Source organism: Rousettus aegyptiacus, unplaced genomic scaffold (genome assembly GCF_014176215.1).
Source record: "Rousettus aegyptiacus isolate mRouAeg1 unplaced genomic scaffold, mRouAeg1.p scaffold_m13_p_8, whole genome shotgun sequence".
NCBI classification, from domain to species: Eukaryota; Metazoa; Chordata; class Mammalia; order Chiroptera; family Pteropodidae; genus Rousettus; species Rousettus aegyptiacus.
The window spans coordinates 54000514-54026034 of NW_023416311.1; the positions used below are offsets into that span (position 1 = coordinate 54000514).

At 40.5% G+C, this 25521-nt stretch overlaps 2 protein-coding genes across 3 annotated transcripts in view; one reads left to right on the forward strand and one right to left on the reverse strand.

Moving 5' to 3' along the window:
- Positions 1-9782: 9782 nt before the first annotated feature.
- Positions 9783-12906, reverse strand: LOC107518272 (basic proline-rich protein-like). The gene is made up of 2 exons (XM_036226285.1): positions 12135-12906; positions 9783-10022 (listed from the first exon to the last, which is right to left on the reverse strand). The coding sequence occupies exons 1-2, from the start codon at positions 12904-12906 to the stop codon at positions 9934-9936; spliced, it is 861 nt and encodes a 286-aa protein (XP_036082178.1). The 3' UTR covers positions 9783-9933.
- The window catches only part of ERAP1 (endoplasmic reticulum aminopeptidase 1), a 32853-nt gene continuing 19653 nt past the window's right edge, over positions 12322-25521 (forward strand). The window contains exons 1-5 of one of the 2 annotated variants that reach the window (XM_016159772.2): positions 12322-12416; positions 17572-18112; positions 19937-20075; positions 22654-22788; positions 24889-25009. In XM_016159772.2, coding sequence (XP_016015258.2) covers positions 17586-18112; positions 19937-20075; positions 22654-22788; positions 24889-25009 — 922 coding nt within the window. In that variant the 5' untranslated portion in view covers positions 12322-12416; positions 17572-17585. Of the gene's footprint in view, positions 12417-12717; positions 12846-17571; positions 18113-19936; positions 20076-22653; positions 22789-24888; positions 25010-25521 lie in introns of those variants that run through there. The other variant, XM_016159773.2, reaches the window with a different exon arrangement.

Sequence of the window (25521 nt, forward strand, 5' to 3'; positions counted from 1 at the left end):
AAGGCGCTTGGTGTGCATCACAAAAGGCAGCAGAGTTGGTGTCTATATTTTTAGTGGTTCTGTTCTTTGTATGCTTAGCAGAAAATTTTTACTTTTATATAAATATAAGAGAATTCCAGTCTCGAGTTTAAAATAATTTACAAGGTGAGTGTGGTTCATTTCTAATAGGCCTAATTTATCACAATAGCTTTAAATAGTTTGGCCTGTGAATTAAAAAGCCATGTTTGAAAAATAATTATTAAATGTAATAAATTTTACTTTAGTCCAGTAGAAAAAATAATGGTCATTGTTTCAGGATGCATTACTCTTCTAGTACCTTGATAGGCTTTCAGCTAATTCAGCGTTCTCCAGATAAGCATTTAGAAACTTTAATTTTTTTGTCAGGGGGATGAATACCTTGCGGAGGGTAGGAGGAAGGGGGGAAGATGAGGAGGAGGGGGAAAGCGAAATGGGAAATACTAATAAAAGATTAAAAGCAGCAAATTCCAGAAAACATTTTTATGTTTTTATTCCTTAAAAAGAGGAAAGCATTTTAGTTTTGTTTTTAACTTTTCAGTCACTTATCTTCAATACCAAATTGAATTAATGAAGGAGACAAAAGAACATGATTCTTTGTGTCTTATTAAATACCATGCAAAGACACAGGAAATATCTGTTTGGAAGGTGTAAATTAGAGCCAGGGTTAGAGGGAGGTCTCAGATTCCAAAATTCTTGATGCAATTTTAACATTATGACATTTAAAAAAAATTCTAATCCTTCTTGCCTCTCCTATACTGCCTCATAAAGACCATGGGTAATTGAGCTTTGTGGGAATAGAGGCAAAGATTATTTTTATAGCAGTACCCTGTACCATTGAGTATATCTAATAAACATTTCTATAACCACTTTATTTCAACTCTAGGGTATAATTTTCTCTACAGTTAGAGAAACTGACCCATGTCTAATGGCCAATTAATCTCAAAATGAAGTTAAGAAAATTAAGGGGGCATGATGAACTGGAGGGCCTCCTAGAGAAGAAAAACCACACATTTAAGGCAGGGGTCAAAAATTCAGATATTTTCAAGGGTCCAGTGGGTAATAGGAATATATGAATCTACTGCAGTAAAATGGTTAGAAAATGATGTGACGGCCAACTTGAGATTGCACAGCCAGTTCGCATGATATAAAAAACACCACAATGGCTGAACTGAGTGGCTACATTCACTCCCCCATGATATCCACTTGGGATTCTATTTTAAAGAAGTCCTATATAAAAAGGTTAAAAGGAATAGGGTTTATTTGACAGGAGTGACGATCCCTTCTTTGAGCTTTGCCTAAATATATATGAAAAATAAATAAAGCTTAAGGAAAGGCCAGCCCAGTAAATAGACAGGAGTAATTAGCAACTTATTTAAAGCTTCCAAAAGTTTTCCTTGCCCAGATTCTCTTCCTCACTCATTTGCCACAGCGTTAAAACGGTACTGGCAACATTAGCTAGGCTCAATGCATTTGCGTTGAAGGAGCTGAGAGAGTAGAAGAGGACGTCACTGTAGCTTCAAGAGCATACATGTGAACTCAACAGATAATCAGCTGTAATAGCTGACAGCCTTTGGCCAGGTCAAGAGAGAAACGAAAAAGCATCAGATTTTTGTGTAGCAAATGCATTTCAAAAGAAATTAAACTCTCTGGACAGTCAGGAACACTGACAGAATTAGAGCGCAGGAAGTATCAGGGTTGAGAAATGAAGGATGGCCAGGTGGCTAGTGGTGGGGAGTGAATGACACATCAAGAAACTTAGCTAATGTTATTGAGCATTATTCTATGGTATGTGCTGTGCTTGGTGCTGAGGATGCACATGTAAATAAGCTATGGATTCAGATAACATGTAAAGACAAATTTGTTGATAACTATAACATCTCATCAACTCTGTAACTCACGTTTTTCATATTTAAAAATCTTTGAAATTGATGGCATTTTACAACTTATTGGCAGTGTTTTTTCTCTTTTACGGTGGCACATAAAGTAATTGTGTGAGTTACAACAGAAGAAATATAGTAAATGATTCTGACATATTTCTACTAAATAGGAAAAGCAATAGTCAAAATGTATTGTGCAAATAAAAATGAACTATTGAAAGCTTTTAGTTGGGGATAAAACATGTGAGATCCTTGTATCTATTCTTCTCTTTTTGCTTGTTCTCTCACCTCTCATTCAAAAAGCCTTTATGGGGTGCAGTTTATAGACCAAGTTCTCTGTTAGATTCTGAGAATTTAATGGTGAAAAGAGACATAATCAACTGGATATAATTGACATTTCTAGAATATTTCATTTAACAGCAGCAGAATCCATATTTGCTTACATGGAACATTTGCCAGAAAGATCACATTCTGAACCATAAAACACACATTACCAAATTTAAAAGAATAAATATCATACAAAGTATGCTCTTAGACCACAATAGAATTAAAGTAGAAATTAATAACAGAAAGATAGCTGAAAATCTCAAAATATTTAAAGGCCAAATAACACACTTCTAAATAACACATAAGTAAGAGAAGATGTCTCAAGAGAAATCAGAAAGTATTTTGAACAAAATTAAAATTAAAATACAACCTGTCGAAATTTGCAGAATGTAGTGAAAGCCGTGCGTAGAAAAACAAACAAACAAACAAAAAAACAGGCTCTGGCCTCACAAAATTTATCAACTAGCTGAGAAGACTGACCAAAGACCAAAGAAACAGAAAAACTTTTTTAAAAGAATAAAGAATTATGATTAGAGTTATGTTAAAGAATAAAGAGTATTTGATAACTTTTTGTTAAGATGGTCAGAGTGAAGAGGAATTTTTCATTCAAATGGCTAACCTTATAATTGGCTCTTTGATCTGCTTCTGTAGACATGCTTGCCACCTAGGCCGAAGGGCAGAGTGATCTTGAGATCAACTGAAGACTTACTCTCCCCTTTGCTTGGTCTGTCGAGAAAACAGATGTATCCTCTTGCTTGTTCTGTCTAACTGCCTGTAGCCCATAGCAATCCCCTGTGCTCTGTAACTGCCTAAGGACAAATTAACCAATCTGCTCATGCCAACTGTAACTTCGTGGATAAAAGAAAGGTTACCCTTGAGCTCGGGGCCCAGATCTTCAGAGTGCTAGCTTTTCTGGGACTACTGGTGTATGTAATAATCCTGAGTTCTCCAACTCTCTGAGTGGTGCTTGTTTTCTTGCCGGTCTGATTTTCTACAACAAGAGAAGGTGATATTCAAGTTGAAATCTAATTGTTGGCAAAAGGGGAAAGTTTTTTAGGCTCAGAGAATAGCATGTATGAGGCAAAAATGGCTTAGCATGTTTGTGGAAATGAAACAGGGTTGTTATAGTAGAAACCTAGAGAAGGGAAGAGAGATACGAGATGATTTGTAAGGGCGGACAGTAGTTAGATTACACAGGGCCTTATAGACCTTGAGAAGTGTCAAGAGAAGCCATTAACAGTTTTTAATCAAGCAAACAAGATCTGATTTATGTGTAGAGACAAAACTCCAGGGCCTTCAGAAGAGGCATTTTTGTACTAGTTCTGGCATGACTAAGAACTACAGCAGAGGCAGTCATCTGAGCACAAATGAAAAAAATCTCATTTTCAGAATTAGTAGCAGTTTTATAGGACTCACTCTAAAAACTTCCATGGTCTCAGTCACAGATTATACTACCTTTAACAACTTAAGAAAAACTAGTAATGTTTAGATTACAGCAGACTTTTGCAAGAGTTTTCCAAGACTTTAATCTCAAATACCACTTAAGTACATATTTTCTCCCAGAAAATGCAGTAAAGTGAATTTTACAACTTTAAGCGGTATTTTAAGAATTATGATTCTTACTAAAATTCTGGAAATATAGCTTCAATTTTTTTGTTTAGATTTTATCACTTCAGAAATTGACTGTGCCTGTAATGATGAGTGGGGAACAGTAGAACTGAATTGCAGGGTGGATTTTGAACGGTTAGGCAGGCCCACTCAAGGGTCAACTGGCTCCTTCTGTCACATCGATTCATGTAATTCTGATTCATGACGCAGCAAAATTATGAACTATTCAAGTTCTAGACTTTCGGGTCACCTCAAAATAGTCAAAACTGTGAATATTAAATTCATGACTGATTAAAGTGTACTATATGTTCATTTTTTTTTATGATGTCCTGGAAGGTGACAATGTTGCCCACAGAATATCAGAATCTGTTCTGAATGTGCATGGTGCTTGGAAAGCTGCACGTCAATCCTGAGAACTCATCCCTATTTAAGTCCTCCTTAAGAGTGTTTTGTGCCATATTTCTAATGCTGATCTGATTTGGTCCTGTAGTGTTCAAAAAGACAAATCTGAGGCAGAATTTTTCTTATTTCAAACTTACAGTATAACTGAGCTTCGAAGGAGCATAAAGGCAAGTAAAAAAAAAAATCACACTCGAGTGTTATTAGAAGGAAAAGTTGATTCTACTCTTTCTCTCTGTCACACACACACATCACAAAGTGTGTCACCATGGATCCATAGGCTCTCTTTCCTTTCTGGTCTCATAGTAGTTTTTCTTTGGTTCTTCTCCATCATCAGTGACATTCCCGGGGTTCTCCAGCTAACATAGCTGGTGACTGTAAAGACATGGTGATTGTGCTGCAACAGTGTTCAGTGAGTCTTTTAAAAATGGAGCTGCTTATCTAAAATTGAGTGACATCAAAATTACTTAAATCGAGTTGGTTGATTAGAAATATAGTTCAAGTTAAGGCTTCACTGGAATTTTAGGTCAACCTCAAACAATGTTTGGGAAGCAAAGAATAAAAAAGCATCTCACTTTTCCATGGGACACGAAAGACACTACCTTTCTTCAAGTGACTAATGGAACTCGTAGGTTATAAAATTGAGAATGCAACTTGTTATAACTCTTAAAATTGCATGCCACTGATACCCAAATCAACCAAACGATCTTAATCCAAAGGGGCAAGTTTATCGGAAGAATACCAAATGGCTCCCAAAATGAAGAAACAGCCACAAGAAGAAGACAGCTTCAGGTCCTAAGGGCGAAATCTGAAAACTCATACAACAAAGGAGTCTCTCAAACTCCACCTCTCATTTCTTTTTTCCACTTTGCTTTGGTTTCACTTTCTTAGGCATTGTCCCATAGTGGGTTAACTCTAAGGCCACATTCTTTCAGTATTGGGATCACGAAGAAGAAGAAAAAAAGCTTCCCTGTTAGCTTCGGACAGACTAATCCTGAGCAAGGCCTCTGCTCTGGCTTTGCTCATGTGCCAGTCTTTGGACAGGTCACTGTAGCTAGAGCATGGGGGTGCCATGTTCATCCCAGACTGAGATTCAGTTGTGTGACTATGCATTTACCAGGAGGGAAAGACAGGGTGCTGAACAACCAAAGGGGCCAAACAAAGAACCCATAGAGAGACATTCAAAAGATACCAAATCATAACTTGATGCTTTGTAATATAGTTATATCACAAATTTAAATATTTATCACACTCCCAAGTGTCCCAGGCTTCTCATAATCTAAACCTACGATTGATTTCCCCCCAAAAAGATTCCTTGTCCATAAAAACATTCAAAATTACTTGAGGCCTCCTCATAATTGTCTTATTTCTTTATTTTTATTTGCTCAGCTTCAATACAGTTTAACATTTGTGATTATGTGATTAGCTCACTGAGTACCTCTTCCAAACTCCTTTCAGAATTCCTCACTCCACACAGTCTGGAAAGCAAATACTTCACTTCCTAGCCTCCCTTGCTCCTGGTTCTGGCTGTGAGTTGGGCTCTGCCAAACAGAAGCACTAGTAAGAGCTTGAATTTGGAACTAGTTAAGTGGGAAGAGAAGCAGGGCTTGAGATATTCACTTTATTGGGACAGACAGTAGCATCCATAGCTGGTTCTGCAGCCAGCAGCTGTGATAGCAGCTGCCCAATTTAACAGATGGCTTCTGGGTCATGGCAAAAGCAGCAGCATCAGTGGTGGCCAAGTTCTATATTGTGGCTTTGGGATTTGTTCCTGGAAGCTCCATCTAGCATGTGTTTTTTAAGTCTTCCCAATGATTATGAAAGTCATGTAATAGCCTGTAATAAATCCTTTTCTGATTAAATGGCTTAAATGGATTTTGTTCTCTGTGATTAAATTCTGACTGGCCTTTTGGTTGTTTCATTTCCTCCCTCCTTCTTTGTAATTACATGGATACAAAACATGAAGTGAAGCTGGAATTATTGCTTTCAATGAACAGGTGAATTGGGAGGTGATCACAGTCCCTAAGTGAAATGCGGTTAGATTCCTAGGCAATATCTGCTATTATTCAAAATGTCCATGCTGGAGATCGTCTATTTGCCCTCCAGATCCACTCTCCACCCTTCTCTGCCCCGTTACGTGCTCTGGACTGACCAGCAGCTGTGAGCTTCCTTGCCTTCTGCTTTGCTAATTATGAGCCTTGGTTTATGCTAGTAATCTGTCCCTCCATAGCTGCAGGATCCCATAGTTCTCCTATCTATGGGCCATCTTTCTCCTTAGAGTTTGTACTCTTTAAATAGTTAACATTTATTAATTCCTCACTGTTCAGTCCCTTTTGAAACTGAGGATTCAGGAGATCAAATACCACAAACAGAATGGCCTCTCTAGTCCTTTCCTTGCCCTGTCTCCCTACTTTGATCTCCAAGCTTGCACTTCTCAAGTTCTTAGCTGGTTAAGAAGAAGAGTGTGAGGGAATGATCTTGACAGTTGTTAACAGCCACGGCAGACTCTAGACTCTGTCCTCCTCTCATCCTTCCTCTATCTGCACTGTCTCCAGTAGTTCCTTATAGGCTCCAGAACTCCAACAGCTGATACCGCCAGCTTTGGAGGGCCAGCCCTAGAGAGTTCATGAATCCTCCCACTTCTACTGGTTAAGGTGTGAAGAATATCCTTTACTCTTGAGTGCAGCAGTGATCAGGCCCTTTTATTTTCCTCAACGAAAGCTTATACTAGCCCTTGAATTTTATGGTGTATATCAATCAAGATCTATAGTATCTGAATTTCTCAGGGTGGAGATCACAAATATATATATATATATATATATATATATATATATATATATATATTTTTTAAACAAGTTCACTAAGTTATTTTGGTACATTATTTTGTCTCTACTCACTGCAGCTATTAATATGTAACTGATAAGAGAGAAGGGGCAGGAGGGGGGGAGAGAGAGAGAGAGAGAGAGAGAGAGAGAGAGAGAGAGAGAGAGAGATTGAGGCCTTCAATAGTTTGGGCATTTTATTTGCTTTGCAGTGTACTATAGAGATTAAATGAATAATATAATATTTTACTATACAATACTATGATTTTACAATTTTCATCCTGTAGAGTGGGAAATGTTAGACGGGATTCTATAAAAATTTAGTAATCTACCACCAGGACTGGGAAGCCAAGAAAAAAAAATAGCACAACGTTATAGAAACAGAAGGGCCGGATTTCTCATGAATTTAACTGGAGTTTCATTTTTACATCTTTGGCTGATCCACCCGCTCAGTCCTAGATGCTTTCTCTCCTCATAATCTTGGTGAATAATGGACACCAGCCAAGATCCTCAAACTTCTATCCTGAGATGGGTTTGGGTTAACCCTGCTTCTGGAGCTGGTTAGTACTTTGGGTTTCTCTAGTTTGTTTGTTTGTTTTTTTTTCCTCAATTTTTCTTCATCAATTATTTTCCTGATCTATATTTCCTTCTCTGCCTCAAGGGCATAGACCGTTCACATCCTCTGGTTAACGTAACAGAAATACCCTCAGTGCGCAATAACACCGATGTGGCGGGCAGATTCTTCCATCCTTCCTCAGTATGTGAGAGAGCATGAAGATTGTTTGATAGCATGAGGCTGTGGTTCTTTAGGAAAAAACAGGAGACAAACCTACCTATTTTTTCATCCCAATATTTTATTTATTCCTTTTTGCATATACAAAGATTATGCTCACTCCTGGCTAGATAACTCATTCTTTGTGCAGTTGCTGTGGCAGAGGGTGATATAAATAAGATAAAGCATGAATACTAGGTTTTCTGAAGCAAGATTTGCTTTAATGTTTAGTTTGACAATATCAAGTAAACTCTAACATCTCAAATAGTATAGGCACAGGGCTGGATTTTTAAAGAAATTGACATGATTCATCTAGACATTTGTGGGATTGATTTGAAATAATAGAGCCTTACTGACTGTGATACTTTACATCTTCGATAGATTCATGGATTTTCCTTGTGTGTCATAGATAATTTTTATATAACTAAGCTATGATTTTCCAGTAGATAAATGGGCAATGAGCATAAACATATAATTCTCAAAAGAGGAAATAAGTAAAAACATCTAATCAACATATGTTCTATATGCATCAGTCTCATTAGTAATGAAAGAAATGCAAATTAAAAAACATTATGATGATTTACCTTCTTATTGAAATGAGCAAAGGGAACAGCAATAGGAATACAGAGTGATAAGGAGGGAAGGAAGAGGACCCACTCTCCTCTCGATTCTATCAGGCTGCAAGAACTGGAGACATGCTCGGGTTACCTCAAGTGACAGTTTATCTAATAGATGTCTGAGGAGGGAAGGAAAACGGGAAACATGTGATCAGTCCTCCCGTCTCCCAGAATGCTTTGCAGGACCCAGCAGTCCCAAAAGTTTGACAGCAGGTTTGGCTACTTGGTAAGAATTCTAGTTTTTTCCACGAAGCTGGCACACATTCATTGCTCCCTTCTCTAGTGCTTGCCCTAAGGGTGTCTCAGGACTCTTTCCGAAGCCTGACTCAAACTGGCTAAATCGAGAAATGAATTCATTGGTTCTCTTGACTGGAAAGTCCAAGAGTGAGACTTGCTCAGGATAGCTGGATCCGAGGGCCTCAGTGAGGTTATCATTCTGTCTCTGTCTCTCACCTCTGCTTTCCTGTAAATTAGCTTAACCTTAGAGCAGGCTCTCTCCCTGTGGTGTCCCCTGGTAGGTCATGTTGCATCTTCAAATCCTCACTCTAGAAAAACTGAGCTACAAGATACATATACAAGTACATTGCAAAGATCCAGTGGGAAAGAGTATTATGTAAATGCTTTCAAATTACAATGTTTCAGAGGAATTTATTAGTTGTTATGAGCTCGGTGGTCTGTTTTAGAACAGTCTGTCTTTTAACTTGGCATCTATACCTTCTTTCCTGTTTCTTATTATTAATAAATGGTATAGATTTTTTTGAGCAGGGCTGTCCTGCAATTTGACACATAGGAAAAAAATAAGTGTCATCTTTTGTACCAAGAATATCAAGTATGAGGGACATTGCTATTCCTTTTTAAGCTGACATTTAAAAAATTGAGTTCTTGGGCCAAAGGAGCCTATGGAGGCGTCTCAAGGACCACAGTACATGTTGGTAGGAAGTGGGGAGGTGGGGGGGGGGAGGTGTTGGGAGGCAGCTGGCAAGGACTGAATGGGTATGGCTGTTCCACTTAATCGGAACAGCCCTGCTTGTGTGTTTTCTGTATCATGATTCTAAGTAAGATTTTACATCAAAAAGGAGTATAGTAATATCAAAATGGCAGCAGCTTTGGCAACAAAAGGGAAGAAATGAGCCAAGTGCTGATATGAATCTACTAAAAGTAATGAAGGCAGAACTGATTCAATCATTTAGGGCAAAATTGAACCCCACTTGATTAAAATCTGGAATTCTCTCTCTCTCTCTCTCTCTCTCTCTCTCTCTCTCCACACACACACACACACACACACACACACACACAATTGATCAGTAATAGCCCAAAGTTGTACATGTTTAAATGGCTTAAGCCCAGAGTTGACTCCCTACTTCTTGCTCACACCTGGTACTAAGGGCTCTGAGAAGCCTTGGCAATGAATGGGCTCAATCGATCCCATTGTGTGGTAAACAATATTATTAGCATTTACCAACCTCTCCTTGCTTTTACAGAACACCTTGTAGCTAGTTCTGGCCAATGAAACGTGACTTATTCAGTGCTGATGTGAGAAAAAGCTGATGCACAATTCTTTGGGCTTTCCTGCCAAGGAGATCTAGAAGACAAAAATTTTCAGATGGATGCACCTATAAGATGACCAGCCTCTGTCACCCTGAGTCTTGAGTAGTTATGCAAGGCAGAGTAACTTGCCTATCTACAAGGGCAGTGTACCATGAGTGAAAAAGAAAACATTCTGTTCATAAACTACTGATATCTTAGGGTTGCTTTGTTACAGCAGCATAACCTAATAACTACTGAGAGGAAATCCGGAGGCTCTAAGGTTTTTCAGGATGCAATACTGAGAAGGGCTGGCTGGAAAAGAGCAAAGCTAGGAGTGCCAAGTGAAATGGGGGCAAGGTGAAGTGGGGGAAAGAGTGAAAAACAGCTAGCTGAGAAAGCTGTGTGGTTTGCAAACATGCATTTTGAGTCAAAGAGACCTACCTACGTAGGGTTCAAACTTAAGTTTCACTTTTTATTTTCTCTTTGAGCAAGTTGATAACCTCTCTCACTTTTCTCACTTATAAAAAGCATAATACCTACATTACTGAAAAGATTAAATTATACACCCATATACGTTTAGCACAGTATCTAATGGTTGGTAAGTAATCACTCAACCTAGGTGCCCTTTCCCTTAGTATGCTTCCCTCTAATACCATTTTTAAGCTTGGTAGTTGTTAAGTTTTGATCTTACAGACTCTATAGCTGGGACTCCTTCAAGTTTAAAGTCCTCACTCCAAGGTCTATCCCCACTAAAGCTTTGAAACTAGATAGGAATGCTGCCAAATCCTGTCCTATTGTTTTGTTTGTAGTGTACTTGGATTCTGAGGCAAGAAATATGGCCAGAATAACTGAGTCTAAAGTCTGAGCAAGGGAGAGGTTGTGGGAGAACCTCTAAGCCTAGAGGCCTTAGCAGTGTCAGCATTCTCCTCACTGACATTTCAGCTTCTGCCCAGGTTCATATAAAGGCATTCCCCTGTTCCTGCCATTTCAGGTGTCATTTATAGCAGCCTCCAGTCTATTTGTTGCATTCAGCTCCCTCCATCCTGAACTTCGAGAAATATCTTTTTGAAAACTGTATTCAAGACTAAAGGAAACTACCGCATTGAAAAATATAAATATAAAAGCAAAGAAATGCAAGAGTTTACTGGATAAGAGGCTCTTATCTGAGCAAATTGGGATCACTCACTGACACCTGGAGGCTTTGGAGGCTATAACTATCCACTGACACCCCTGTTACAATTGTGAAATTACCTGATCTCAAAGCTCTGGTTCTTGTTGAATTTTAGTAAAAAAAGAAAAACACCTTCCTTCGATCCCTCTCTGGTTGGACCTGAGGACGAGGTGTTAATTTTATATTACAAAATATCCTTGACTGGAGGGGGTATGCAGAACAAAATATGTTTTTCGAAAAGGAAGTGTAAGATTAGAGAAAAAAAGAATGGAGAAATACTGTTTCAGTGACTTGAAACACCAGTTCTCAAAGAGGAGGCTATGAGGGAAGTGGCGGGAGAAAGCCTGGACATAGTAAGAGAAAGTCCCAGAGGGACCAGGCACGGAACTCTCACCAACTTGGAGCATTTAGTGAGTATCAACGTTTATTTTCTTGGCTTGTTACCTCATTTACCCTCAACTGTTTAAAGATGGACTTTTTTGTACATTTTATCCAAGGGGCAGCGTAGAAATGATCATTTGATTTGGAAAAAAAATGGGGGGGGGACGTTTTAATGTGGGGAGTAGCAAATCTTGGGGTTCAAATCCCCCTGGGGAGTGGCCGGCAAGTTCCAGGGGCCATCTATAACACCGCTTTTTTCCTTTGAGGAATCTCCTAGTGAACTCCTTTACCCAAAGTCTAGAGGGTTCAGCAATTTTCAGAATCAAAGAATTGGTCTGGGTTCGCGTGCCTTTCCCAGGGCAGCCAAAAGCTCTCAGCCCATTTGCAAAGACGACATGATGGACACCAGCTGTGTTCAATGAGGGAGGAGCCCGTCCTGGCTTGGTGGGGAATTGATTTCCTGTAAGGCCTGGGTCTCCTCCAAAATACCCGCCCTCTCAAGTCTCCAACTGCTGCCACGCCAAAGGCCACTAATGAAAAACAAACAAACCAAAACAACCTACAAACACACACAGAGAAAATGATCCACATTCAGAAAGGGGTGCTCCTTCGCACCTGGACTCCCCTGTATTGCAACCTCACTGCTTCCCTGGTGTGCAGCACTCATTCGTGAATTCCCCTCTTGGGAACGGGGGTCTCCTGTGGCACCCTTCCTGGGCCTCCCCTTTCCCAGCTCCCGCCTCAGCGGGGCTCCCCGCGCTGCTGCCAGGGGTCGGGCCCACGCGCCCCGAGGGCCCGCCTGCCGCTCCCCGGGTTCCACTTTCACTTTCGGTCCTGGGGCGGAAGAAGCAGGCGGCGGTGGAGCGAGGGGAAGCCGGCGGGGTCCCAGACCCCCAGGTACTGCGTGCCCGTGCCCGGTGCGCCCAGCGGGGAGGAGGCTGCGTGGCCGGAGAAGGGCGCATCCGCGGCGTCCCACCAGGCTCCTCCCGGGAGGCCTGGGGCGAGGGGGAGGCGGGTTAGGCGAGGGGGAGAGGGTTGGGAGGCGGGGGGAGGCGGGCTTGCAAACTGCAACGCGTGACAGGGTAGTCCTGGGGCCTGGGCCCAAGTCCAAGGGGAAGGCGGCGGGGGCGGCGGCCGGGCCAGCCCGCCGGGGTCCCTCAACACCAGAAGTTAGGGAGCATGGGGCCGGCGCGCCTAATGCGCGCGCGCTCTTGGCTACGCCACTTCCTGACCGGCAGGAGTCTCCCTCTGCGCTCCGCCTCGTGTTCGGGTTACTGCCGGCCGCCCCGTCCTCCAGACTCCTAGGAGGGCCAGTTGGAGGCTTGGGTAGGTGGTGGGGTCCAGCAGAGGATGACACCTTGCGAATAGTTGCCAGAGAGATGAACATGGCTTTGGGTTTACTATTGGGCTGGTCGGGGTTGGGAGCGAGATCGGCGTCCGTGTCTTAAGACTCTTCAGTTCTCTCCTTGCTTCTGTACTTCCTGGAGCAATTGTCTGTTTTTACTTCACTCTGGCCCTAGCCAGGTTCTATTGAGATAAAGCTCTCAAGTTTGAGCAAATTCATGTTTCCTATCTAAAAATTCAACGTTTTTATTGTTTACCAGCAGTGACAAGTGCTTTCAAATTTCGTTGTTCAAAACATTTTGGAAGAATGTCCATTACCTCTAGATGATCGATTTCGTATTCCATAGTGTCCCAATAAAGGAAAGGGTGAGCTAACCCAAAACCAGTTGCCCCTGACTTCCTGTGTGAGTGGGAAAAGTCAGAACCACCAAAGGCAGACTAAGTAAAGTTTCTAAAGTAAATGAAACTCTTTCTGACTGTAAGTAAAGTTAGGTACTCTGCTATTGTTACTCTTTCATTGACAACACTGACTGTGAAAGATGCTTTACTAAGATCAGATGCCAAAGAAAAATATTTTTAAAAACTTTAAAAGAATATAATTGTATTAACCCAATAAACTTTATTTAAAAATTTTTTTTTAAAGGAGTACAGTTAAGTGCAGGAAAGCCCTTTAAACCCCTGTCTTTGCTCTAAATCTGTGTTGTGTATTCAACTGCCTTCTTGATATTTCCCCTTGGATAGCCCATAGACATCAGCACAAATTAAACATACTAGTAAATGAACCCCTGATTCCCTCTCTTTCCTTTTAAATCTGTTCCACTTCGGATCTTTGCCATCAAAGTAAAGGGCACCTATGGCTGCCTAGATGTTCCTTCTAGTAACCTGGCAGCAATCCTGATGCGTTTTTTCTCTTACCTCCCACTTCAGATGTTGACTCCATCCATCTCCCTATGTGTCTGAGTCTCTCCCCTCCCCAGCCCCCTCTCCTTCTCTCTGTTGGCACCACCCAGGTATAAACAACTAACTTACTTTGTCTAGACTGCTTTCTAACTGGTCTTTTAGCCTTCGCTCTTTCTCCTTTCCAGTTCTCCTTGTTCCATGCAGCAACCAGGGTGATTTTCTTAAAGTGTGAACTGGATCCTAAGATCTTCAAGATCAAAACCCTCTGGGTTCTTATTGCCCTTAGGATAGAATCCAAACTTCTTCGTAGGCCTACAAGACTGCATGGTGGTCTGACCCCTGCTTAACTCTCTAGGTGCATCTTTCCTGCTACATGCTGTGGGCATCATGTTCATTGGCCTTCATAACTGGCATTCTCTACTACCTCTGAGCCTGCAAATGTGATTGCTGTTCCCTCTGTTGGGGAAACTCTTTTCTTAGCTAACATGAATTTGTCCTTAAACTATCAGCTGAATTTATGAGAACCCCAGTGTACATTGGTGTGTCCTGTTATTCTCTTTCAGTATATGTGTATGCTTTTCCCTTCATAGTTAATTGTGGTTGGTAACTATATATGTGTATGTGTATTTGTGTTAATTTGTTAAAAATGTCTCCCCCCATACACACATACTGTAAGCTCTTCAAGGTCATGGATCTGTGCTGTCGTGTACTGCTAGTGGCCAGCAAAACCCTTGGCCCACAATAAATATTTGTGGAATGAGTGATTGGAAATATTTTAACTCAGTCTTCCCAACCATCTGTGAGACAGCTGTTATCTCATATTACGCATGAAGAAAATGAAACTGGAATTAAATCACCTGCCCAAGGTCACACAGTATGGGGCAGAGTAAGAACTCAAAGCCAGGCTTGCTTTTCTGACTGTAAGCCTTGTATGTGTGGGTGTGTATCAAATAATATATAGTTATGCATTACATGCACACATATAATTAAGGTAGTTATATGTGTATATATATGCATATATATATTCTGCCATTTATGCTATCTGTATTACATGTTCCATTGTGGTTTCCTGGCATTGCATCCTCCTTGAGATGCAGCCATGTTCTCTTTGGCCCCCTCCCCTCTTGGACTCAACCCTGCAAAGTCTTTGATGCAAGGTCCCACTGCCAGCCCCTTCAGCAGCTCATGGGCATTTCTGTCAGCTCAGAACCAGTTGGAATTTTTAGATCTCCCCTTGGGTGTTGGAGAACACTCAGGGACTTCCAGAATCCTCACGTGCTCGAACCTACCACCTTCACTGCACTCTCAACCATCTTGTGGCATGGACCACACCCACTAAGCTATTGCCATCGGAAATTCCAAATGGAAACATCACATAAGTTCTCTTTACGTCTGATCCCCCAACTTCAAGAGAAACCTACCATTCTGCCCCTGCCCTGAGATTCTGCCTGAGGAGGTAGGGGCAAGAACTCTTTACTATTTTGGTGTTTAAGTTTTATTTTTTTACAATTTGCTCCAGTCCTCTGTGGCCGGAAGCATCCTTTAGTTGGTTCATAGACCAAACACAAACAAACAAACAAACAAACAAACAAGAAACTCAAAAACAAAAAAACCCTGTTCTTCCTGTCCTGTCTCGTTTCTGTTTTGAGTGATGCCTTTTGAAATGGGATTATGGTGTCTCCTGGTTGCCTGTGTCTACTGTGTTGGTATTCCTTCTGTTTACCCTGTGGATCTGCTGCATGGGGAGGGGGAGGTAGGTGCCTTTAACTGTATTTGTTCAGGATGGAAAATGAGGGGTCAGGAGAGCATGTCAGTAATTACCTTGAACTAGTATCCCCCCACGCAGGTCTCACGGGATAAGACTGGGGTTTAGCAAGGATTACCTAGTAGCTTCTCAGTCTGGCTCTTCACTAGAATGTCTGGGAAGTTTAAAAAACAAAATTCTGATGCCTTGACCTCATCCCCATAGATTATTGTTTAATTGTTCTAGTGAGGGATCCAGGCAATAGTTATTTTTAAAGTTTCCTAGATGACATCAATATGGAGCCAGAGTTGAGAACCACTGACATAGAGGGAGAATCCCATGTACCACGATTATTTTGAGGGATCCACATTGCATTACTACTCCTCACATCTGATCCAAATGTCCAGGAGCTAGAGGAGTTTGAGGGAATTAGGAACAATTCCTTGGGCTCACCTGGCAGAGACCCATCCTGGTAAACACCCATTAGAAAAGTGTCTTTGTCTTAAGAGAGAGAAAGAAGTTGGCTGGGTTCTTGGGGCATGGATTGCCAACTCTCTTGAGATTCACATTCCTTTTGTGTCCTGTGGCCTTTAAAATAAAGTGCAAAACAGGGTCTGAAGCGTGACTATGCTTTGAGCATAGTCTTGGAGTCACTTGCCTTCTTGCTTTATGAATCGTGTTCTGTCATGTTTTGCTGGGATTCCCTTCTGTCCACATCGGTTGCCCGAACAGCCCCCTGCTTTCTCCCTTTGTGCTTAAGCTTTTTCTCAGGCTTGCTCCACTTGCTACGGTTTAGTGCTCTCCCTTTGTTTCCAGATCTGACCTAATCTTGCAGACCCTACTCAAATGCTGGTCTTGCATGGTGGCATCCCAGAGTCACTTCAGCCAAAGTCTCTCACCCTTTAGAAATATCATTCCATTCGTACTCTTTTTTATTATTCTTCTTAAAACACCCCACACTTTTTCTGTTCTGTTTCGTTATTCATATATAAATGTTTTTTGCCCTTCCATCTTTTGAAGTTCTTGATCTTGGGATTTGTGTCTTGTGTGTTATTATATCCTACACAGTGCTCAGCACATGGCCTCCTATGTGGCAGGAATTCAACACATATTTGTCAGATCGATTGTAAGAGAGAATCCAGGTGACTGCTGTGTTTGTCACACATAATCATGAAAATCACCAAAACTGTTTAAGTAATTCCAGCTAAATAAATATTAAATTAACTTTTGGAATGACAATTTGACAAAAATACTGATATTTCTAAAGGTTACCATTATGGATACTTGCTTCCCCATCCCACCGCCCATTGTTACTCTGCATCTTTGTCTCCTTGGTATGCTTCTTTTGTTTTAGACATTCTAGATTTGATGGGTGGGAAGCAAGGCTCGTTCCCTACTGCAGAAGCTGCAAAGTCCAGATTCTTGCTTTCACTACCTCCCTGCCTGGTAGTGTGGACACCTCACCTCAGCTCAGACAATCAGTGCAAAGTTGGGACTTTGAAACTGAAACAAGTAATGCAGATTAGCAGGGGCCAGTGGAGAACTCATTCTAGTGGTGCCTGTGGCGGGGTCAGCATCTGATCTCCAGGGCAGTAGGGCAGCATCCTCTAAGGTCCAGTGTGGGTGGGGAGTGGTTGCCTGGTCAGATGTTTCTCAGATGTGGTACTGGCTGTCCATCTTTGCCTTTTTATGGACCTGGTTTCCCAAAGGCCTGGTAACTCTGTGACCTATTTAATGAGCTATTCAGGATCCTCAGCCAGAGCTTGCTCTGCACTTTCAACCAAGAACCCTACTGATAACATTAATTTTAATTTTGAAAACTGATGATGCTTTTTAGTAGGTGTCAATGATTTTTGCTAACCATGAACTTTCTTCTTTTGTGAATCAATAACATAGGGAAGGTAATTTTAAGTTAGGGAAAAGACCCAGTACTTTTGAAAGTTCGTATCTATATTTGCTAATTCTGGGTGACTATATTCTGAAATTATGCCGTCTTAATAATATTTTAGTGACTATTATTATTATTGTTATTATTATTATTGCTTTTTTTTTTTTTTGAGGTAGTTTGAGCAAAGAAGATGAAATTTCTACCCGTGAAATGGCCACTTGGAACCATGTCATATCTGCTCTCTTCACTGTTAATTTTCTTAACTGCGTCAACTTCTTCCTGGTGTCAGGGTAGTGAAACTACATCTCCAAAGGCTAGTAATGGAACACCATTTCCTTGGAATAAAATGCGACTTCCTGAGCACATCATCCCGGTTCATTATAATCTCATGATCCACGCAAATCTCACCACTCTGACTTTTGAGGGAACTACAGCAGTAGAAATCACAGTCAGCCAGCCCACCAGTGCCATCATCTTGCATAGTCACCACCTGCAAATATCTAAGGCCACCCTCAAGAATGGAGCTGGAGAGAGGCAGTCTGAAGAGCCACTGAGAGTCCTGGAATACCCACCTCACGAGCAGATCGCACTTCTGGCTCCGGAGCCTCTGGCTGTTGGGCTCCCATACACAGTTGTCATTGACTATGCTGGCAATCTCTCTGAGAGTTTTCATGGATTTTATAAAAGCACCTACAGAACCAAGGAAGGGGAAGTGAGGTATTTTTTTTCTTTTCTTTTTTCTTTTTCTTTTTTTTAAGCTTCAACTGCTGCCCACACTACATTATTTCAGATGGATTCTTTTAGAATTCTGTGGGCTGTTCAATTCTTCCTTTGGTTTTCCTTTTGTATCTTCTTTGTGGAGTTAGAAATGGCAATAGTCTATTTTCCTTGTTTTTTCAATCTTTTTTCATTTTGTTTTAACCAATTTTCCTGCTTCCAGTTCTATCAGAGTAAATACCTATTTGTTTATTTAATTAGATTTCTGGGATGTAATAAACATTTTTAATTCTCTCGGTCTATATGTTAGTTTCCTAGGGCTGGTGTGACAAATTACCATAAACTGGGTGGCTTAAAACACCAGAAATTTATTGTCTCACAGTTCTGGAGACTTGAAGCCCAGAACCAAGGTGCGAGCAGACCTATGCTTTCTCTGAGTAGAATTCTACCTTGCCTCTTCTTAGCTTGTGGTAGCCATTGTTCCTTGGCATTCTTTGCCTTGAAGCTACATCAGTCTAGTCTCTGCCTCTGTTACCACATGGCCATTCTCCAAATTGCCCTCTTCTTATAAGGACCCCAGTTATATTGGATTAGGGCCCATCCTGATGGCCTCATCTTAAGTTGATTATATCTGCAAAGACCCTGTTTCCCAATATTTCACATTCGCAGATACCAGGGATTAAGATTTCAATATATCTTTTTAGGGGACACAATCCATAACAGGAAATAGTTTCCATAGAGGAAATACTTTTCTCACAGTGAAAACTTTATTAGGGATCCACACTTGTCTTGCTTTAGTTCTGTTTTTAAGGAGGTAATTTATCTGGGGGAGATATTGTACTGAATTTTAAAATATAATTTTATTCATTATAGATTATACTACTTATTTTTCTGAGTTCATATCATTTTTTTGAGGTAAAAAATAGAAAATCAGATGCTATCAAAAATAATTTTTAAAAAGTAAAATTTATCCCTGATAGCTTCTCAAGGTAACCACTACTTGTATTTTAGGGGAACATCCTTCTAGACTTCTCTCTGAATATGCATAGTTTATGCAACTGGAGTTGTTAGGTTTTTTGCTTTATAAGAGAGTTTTTAAATATGTTAATGAGATGTTTTACATGAATGACTATCATGATACATCATTTTAATGACTTTATCAAAATATATGTTTGTTCACTGATTTTTTAAAATTAATCCTCCATGGATGGAGATTAGGTTGTTTTCAACTTTTCAGCATCTGCAACATTTGGGCGAACATCTTCGTAAATCATTTCCTGGGAATAAATGCCTAGAAGTAAAATTACTAAGTCAAAGGGTCTATAAATATTTGATATCCCTTGACATATTCCTCACCTCTAACCAATTCTGTGTATTGGCAATCTTTTTAGAGACAAAAAGCTAACAAATATCTTCCTTTAATTTACATTAATTATTGAGGAAGTTCAGCAGCTTTTTATATATTTACTATTTGTAGAGATTCTTCTTTCGCGAATTGCCTATTTATGACCTGTGTCTGCTTTTCCACTTGGTTGCTGGGTATATTCTTACTCATTTTAAGAGCTCGTTATCTGTTAAAGCTATTAACCCTTTGTCAAATAACTTTTGATCAATTTTGCCAGCTTTTTACTTGTATTTTAACTTAGTTTTTGATAGTTTTGTCATAGAAAAGATATTCTTTACTGGTGAAATCTATAATCTATAAATCTTATGGTAGGTTTAAGAATTAAAACACACACACACACACACACACACACACACACCCCTATTTTAGAGTCTTTGCCACTTCATGCTGTATTTTTATTTCACTTGCTGTAATTTTAGGATACTTGCATCAACACAGTTTGAACCTACTGCAGCCAGAATGGCCTTTCCCTGCTTTGATGAACCTGCCTTCAAAGCAAGTTTTTTAGTCAAGATCAGAAGGGAGCCAAGGCACCTCGCCATCTCCAATATGCCGTTGGTGAGTCTGAACTCCTGTACATCTACTCACAGGAAAAATCCATTGATTGGCTGTGACTTGTATTACCCCAGTGAGAGTCAACATTCAGGGCACCTGCTTTGTTTGTTTTATTGCCTGACAAATTGCTAACTTTTCTTTTTCATTTTCAATCCATGCTTTTGTTTCAAGCCACAATTTATTTGTAGTCATAGAAAAATTATCCCTAAAAACATGCAAAATTTCAGTTATGAGTGACATTGTAGGCCATCAATGTTGATAGGAGGGACTCTGTATAAGGAATTCAGGTCAGTTTTAAATGTGAGCGCCCTTCACGAAACATTTTCACCTTCATTTTCTCATAATCTTTTAAAATGATTTTGAAAAGAATACTTTGTCGACTAAAGCCATATTTCCAGTATATAGTTTTTTGTTTTATAATTTCTATATACTAAGATTAACTATATAATTTGTAAACATTTGCATGAAATTGGGCAGACAGGAAAAGGAAAAAAGTGATCTTTTCAGAATATTATGGTACTACAGGTTAAGTAATGATGATAGCTCAGTTTCCTTTAAAAAAACCATTATCCTCCAGTTTCAAAGCAGTTATGGACAGTGTTTCCTCTGAATATGGTGAGAAGATTACTGTGCCAAATGAATAAAACTCAGTAAGTGCCATTATTTTATGATTGCGGTGGCTTAGAAAAAGCATTAGCTGAGTTCATTCTGCAATGGAAGCATACCAGCTCTTGAAGCACACGCATCCTTTGTCCAGAGAGGCTCACTGTGGTTGAGGCTGGGGTGGACTAGGCTTTCCCCAGAGTCCTGAAGGCTGTTCCGCCTCATCTCCATGCAATATTTTCTCATGAAGGGACCCAGAGCACCACAGACCAATCTCTTGTACTTCTCAATCTTTGAAATTCAATATCCCCCACTAAATAAATACCTTAAGGATCCCTTCCTCAAACAAGGTTCAGACAGGCCCCCTAGAGGGCTGTCCCCTGTGAAAAGCGTCCTTCTACAGATCCCTGTCAGACAAGAACTTTTGTCTTCCCACCACCATATTTATATGTAAAAAGGCGAGAAACAATTGCCATTTTCCTAATGCAAATCTGAGATAGTGAACAGGCTTTCTTAAATTATGGTTCCCTCCCTCAATATTATGGTATTGCTTCCCTGGAATGGGAGTGAGTCTGTAATTAGGGAATTACATACAGTCTTAGGAGATAAAGGAACAGGGAGAGACTGAGGGAACAAGACACGGAGAAATTCATAGGCTTGCAGAGGGAAGGCCAGGAGCCCCAGAGGCTTCACGAAATTACTGGAGTCTAATTCAGTGGATATCCAGGACCCACTTGTCGAGAATAGGAAAATCTCTAACACAACCTTGCCCCTTGGACAGGAAAGCCCTCACCTTGGCAAAACAGGTGTGGCCTAAACTCAGGCCGCAGACAGGGAGTTGAGGGGTAGGGCAATGGATTCTCAAAGGTTATTTTGGAGGCAGAAAAGCAAATATAGTGTCAGAACATATAAGTGTTGGGGCAGGAGTTTATCACACTTAAATTTGAATTAGTGTAATTAGTTTACTTTCCTAATAGCACAACTTCAGGAATGGAAATTTTGGTTAAAGTGGGCAGAGAGTATTTTAAAAAGAAAAGTTAATTTTGGCTTCTTCAATTGTAAACTCAGGTTGGCTATCAGAGTTAGGGTTTGAATGACCAAAGGATCACCAGCTGGTGGGTATTAAGAGGGACCAGGGTGCAGAAATAGAGGTGGAAATTAAATTACAAGAAATATGCGTGTGTTAACAGTGGATCTCCAGGCTAGTTTTGGAGGGTCTTTTCTTAGAGATCCTGCCCCAGTGCCTTGTGTTAGCTGAGGTAGTGGACTTTCTTCTCTGAGAGCAGACCTCTTAGATTGTACCCTACATACCTGCCACCGCTCCCCCCCCCCCCCCGCCTGCCCACACTCTGCAAGGCTGCTTCCTGGTTGCACTTATAAAAGCTGATTCCAATGAAGTGAATCAAAGTTTGGAGGAGCTTTGCAGGGTCAGGACCAGGTATGGGTTACTTTCAATTGTTTGGAAAACAGAAGCTCTTTTTAGGTTGCATATGGTTACTACTTGCACAGTGTAGAAATTAAATTAGATATTGCCGTTGCAGATAATTCTCATACCTGTATTTAAGGACAAATGGACTACATCTTGGCCAAACCAGCCAAGTTTCGCTTTGTCCCATTCATATTCTCTATCCTCATGTACCAAATATGAGTCAGTTTACAGTTATCTGGGTTATTTAAAAGAAATTAAGTGGTAATGGTCGCACAACTCTGTGAATATAATAAAAAGCGTGTGAATTGTGTACTTTAAAATGGTGAATTTTGTGGTATATGAATTATATCTCAGTAAAAAAAAATGAAGGGTTGAGCCTTAATACCTAAATTACAATCAGATATTGGATAGAGACATTTTAAAATAATTGTACAAATGTCATGCCACATACTTTTAATATTATTCCTGGTAGATAGGAAATCTCTATAAAATGTTTTTGATATATTAGATAATTGAGTTAGTTGATAATTTAAGTTATTCTAATTTTAGGTTAAATCCGTGATTATTGCTGAAGGACTCATAGAAGACCATTTTGATGTCACTGTGAAGATGAGCACCTACCTGGTGGCCTTCATAATTTCAGATTTTAAGTCTGTCAGCAAGATGACCAAGAGCGGAGTCAAGGTAAACCTGTGATTGCCATATAGGGTGACCAGCTTGTCCTGGTCTGCCTGAAACTGTCCTGGTTTTAAAACTGGAAGTCTACATTCTGCAAACTCCCTCAGTCCCAGGCAAACCAGGATAGTTGGTCATCCTGTTGCCATAGATGCTCATTCGTATATACAGTGACTTTCTAATAACGAAAACACATGGAGAGGCTTGGCCTGGCCTGGGCCATGGTCCTGGCTTTACCACTAACTGACTTTCTGACCTTGGCCCTGCTCCCTTGGAACTTATTTATATTTCTTTAAAGTATAAATTGGACTAGATCCTGCAGAGGGTTCTGGTTCCAAGGTTGCTTCTGGCTCTGCAGTTTGGAAATGAATGCTACTGACTATCTCAGCAGGAGATTTCTGGCTGAGGGAAGAAAGGGAGATAGAGCAGTCTGCTTAGGGTATTAAATGGCCCTGGGGGGAGTCTTTGGGCCAGGAAATACTGGAGAAAAAGATTTCAAGGAGCACTTGACTCTTGTCTTTGTACCACTGTGTAGTGAGCAACCTATTCGACTATATGCTATAGGCTGAATATAAATAAGTTTCTTTGGCAAGTAGAGATAGGACACTTTACTTGAAGATACCTCATTTATTTGTGCTGGTTTTCACTGAGGCCTGAATAGATAGGGTTTCTATGCTGAGCTGCCTTTTGTTCCTGTAGAGCTAAGGTTTCTTATGCTTGTGGAGAGATCTTTACTTGCTGGGGATTTGAAGGTGGTGCTTGAGATTTGGATGTAGGGCGTAGTCCAAATTGAGCAGTGAAACTCAGCAAAAACACTCACTCGATCTGCCAACTATTGTGAATCTTTAATGACTGATTCTTTTTCTAATGTCTCTTTCATATTGTGATATTGAGGTTTATAATAAGAAATACATATTTGGTCTTCCTCCTGATTTCGGCACAGGGCTCCTAAAACCCTCGGTTTCCTAAGGGAGTGATTAAGGTGTTTCTTGTTATGTCATTAAGGTGATCTTTGGAAAGCCCTTAGGTAACGTAAGGTTCGTGTCCACGCCTCCATGAAAACCTAAAAGGATGGTCTGGAGAGCTTCTGTGTTGGTCAGCATGTGGAGGTGCTGGGAGAGCGGCGTACGAGGAGGGCGCACTGAGGCTTTGCTCTCCTTTCCCATGTCTTGTCCTGTGTATCTCTTCCATGTGGCTGTTACTGCATTGTATCCTTTTATAGTGAACCGGTAATCTAGTAAGTAAACTGTTTTTCTGAGTTCTGTGAGCTGCTCTAGCAAATTAATCAAACGCAACTAAGGGGTGTTGAAACCTCCAATTTATATCGGCTTAATTCAGAAGCACAGGTGACAACCTGGACTTGCAACTGGCGTCTGAAGTGGGGGAGGGGACAGTCTTCTAGAACTGAACCCCAACCTGTGGAATCCGAAGCTATTTCCAGTTAGTGCTAGAACCGAGTTAAATTGTAGGACACCCAGCTGATGATGAACTGTTTGGCGATGTGCGGGAACCTCCTACACACCCACCCACATCGGGATTGGGTCTCCCAACCCCTTTTGCAAACTAATGTTTTTGGTCCTCTTATTTCTTTAAACATATTAAACATACATTTTATATTTGGTGTCTAATTGTAACGGCTGAAGTCTTTGCGTAGCTGGTTCTAGTCTTTGGTTTCTGCTGGCTCTTGCTCGCGGTGTCTTGTTCCTTTGTGTATATGTATGATTTATGTCTGTGAACTTTAGTACCTGAGTTGAAGGTGGATTCTTCCAGAGAGAATTTCTGTTTGCACTTGTCAGGTGACTGGGAGCACTTACCAGCCTGGCAACCACTTTAAATTATTGGCTTCAGGTTTTGGATCACCTGGTTATTGTGAGCCCAGCAGCTAAACAGCCTGAAGTTTTACTTTTAGCTACAAATTTTCTGAGGAGGTCTTCCATTCTTTCTCATACGGGACCAAGGTTTGAATAAGATTTTTTCCCTTGCAGTCATTTTGGGGAAGGGGGTGGTTATTTCTAGTTCACTCTTACAGTAAGGGTGTGATCAGTCTTCTATATAGTTGAGAGAGGCCACTGGGACATTTGAATAACTTTCTTGTACCTTACTCTCCAGGTTTCTGTGTACGCTGTGCCAGACAAGATAAACCAGGCAGATTATGCACTGGATGCTGCAGTGACTCTTCTAGAATTTTACGAGGATTATTTTAGCATTCCGTATCCCTTACCCAAACAAGGTAGAGCTTTTGCACAGATATTACAAATTTTGGTATTTAATGACCCCAGTCATTGATTATATTGCCCTAATTGGCATCCCTGTGGTTATCTCAGCAGTACCTTGTCATTAAAATCCTGGCAGGTGTCAACCATTAGGTCAATCCTACTCACCCCTGATTTATACAATAAACTTATGGTAGTAAAAGCAGATCTTGATGCAGTTCCTGAGGCACAAGGCATGGAAATAATTTGCCTTTGGACTTTAAAGAGAAGCTCAACTCTACTGCAATTTTTTTATTATCAGCATGTACTTGGTGGGAACATTGATGCTCAATAAATTTTTTCGAATGAATAAATTTACACAGAATAAGAAAATCTGCATTTCTTTCTTATAAGACCCCCTTAAAACTATTCTGTTTGAGGTTTTTAAGTGAATGGGGGTCTTGGGCATTCAAAGTAGAGTGGGTTCTTGAGGCAGTTAAGATTATTCAATCACAAACTCCTTATCAGAGTTTGAAATGGAGTCCAGAGG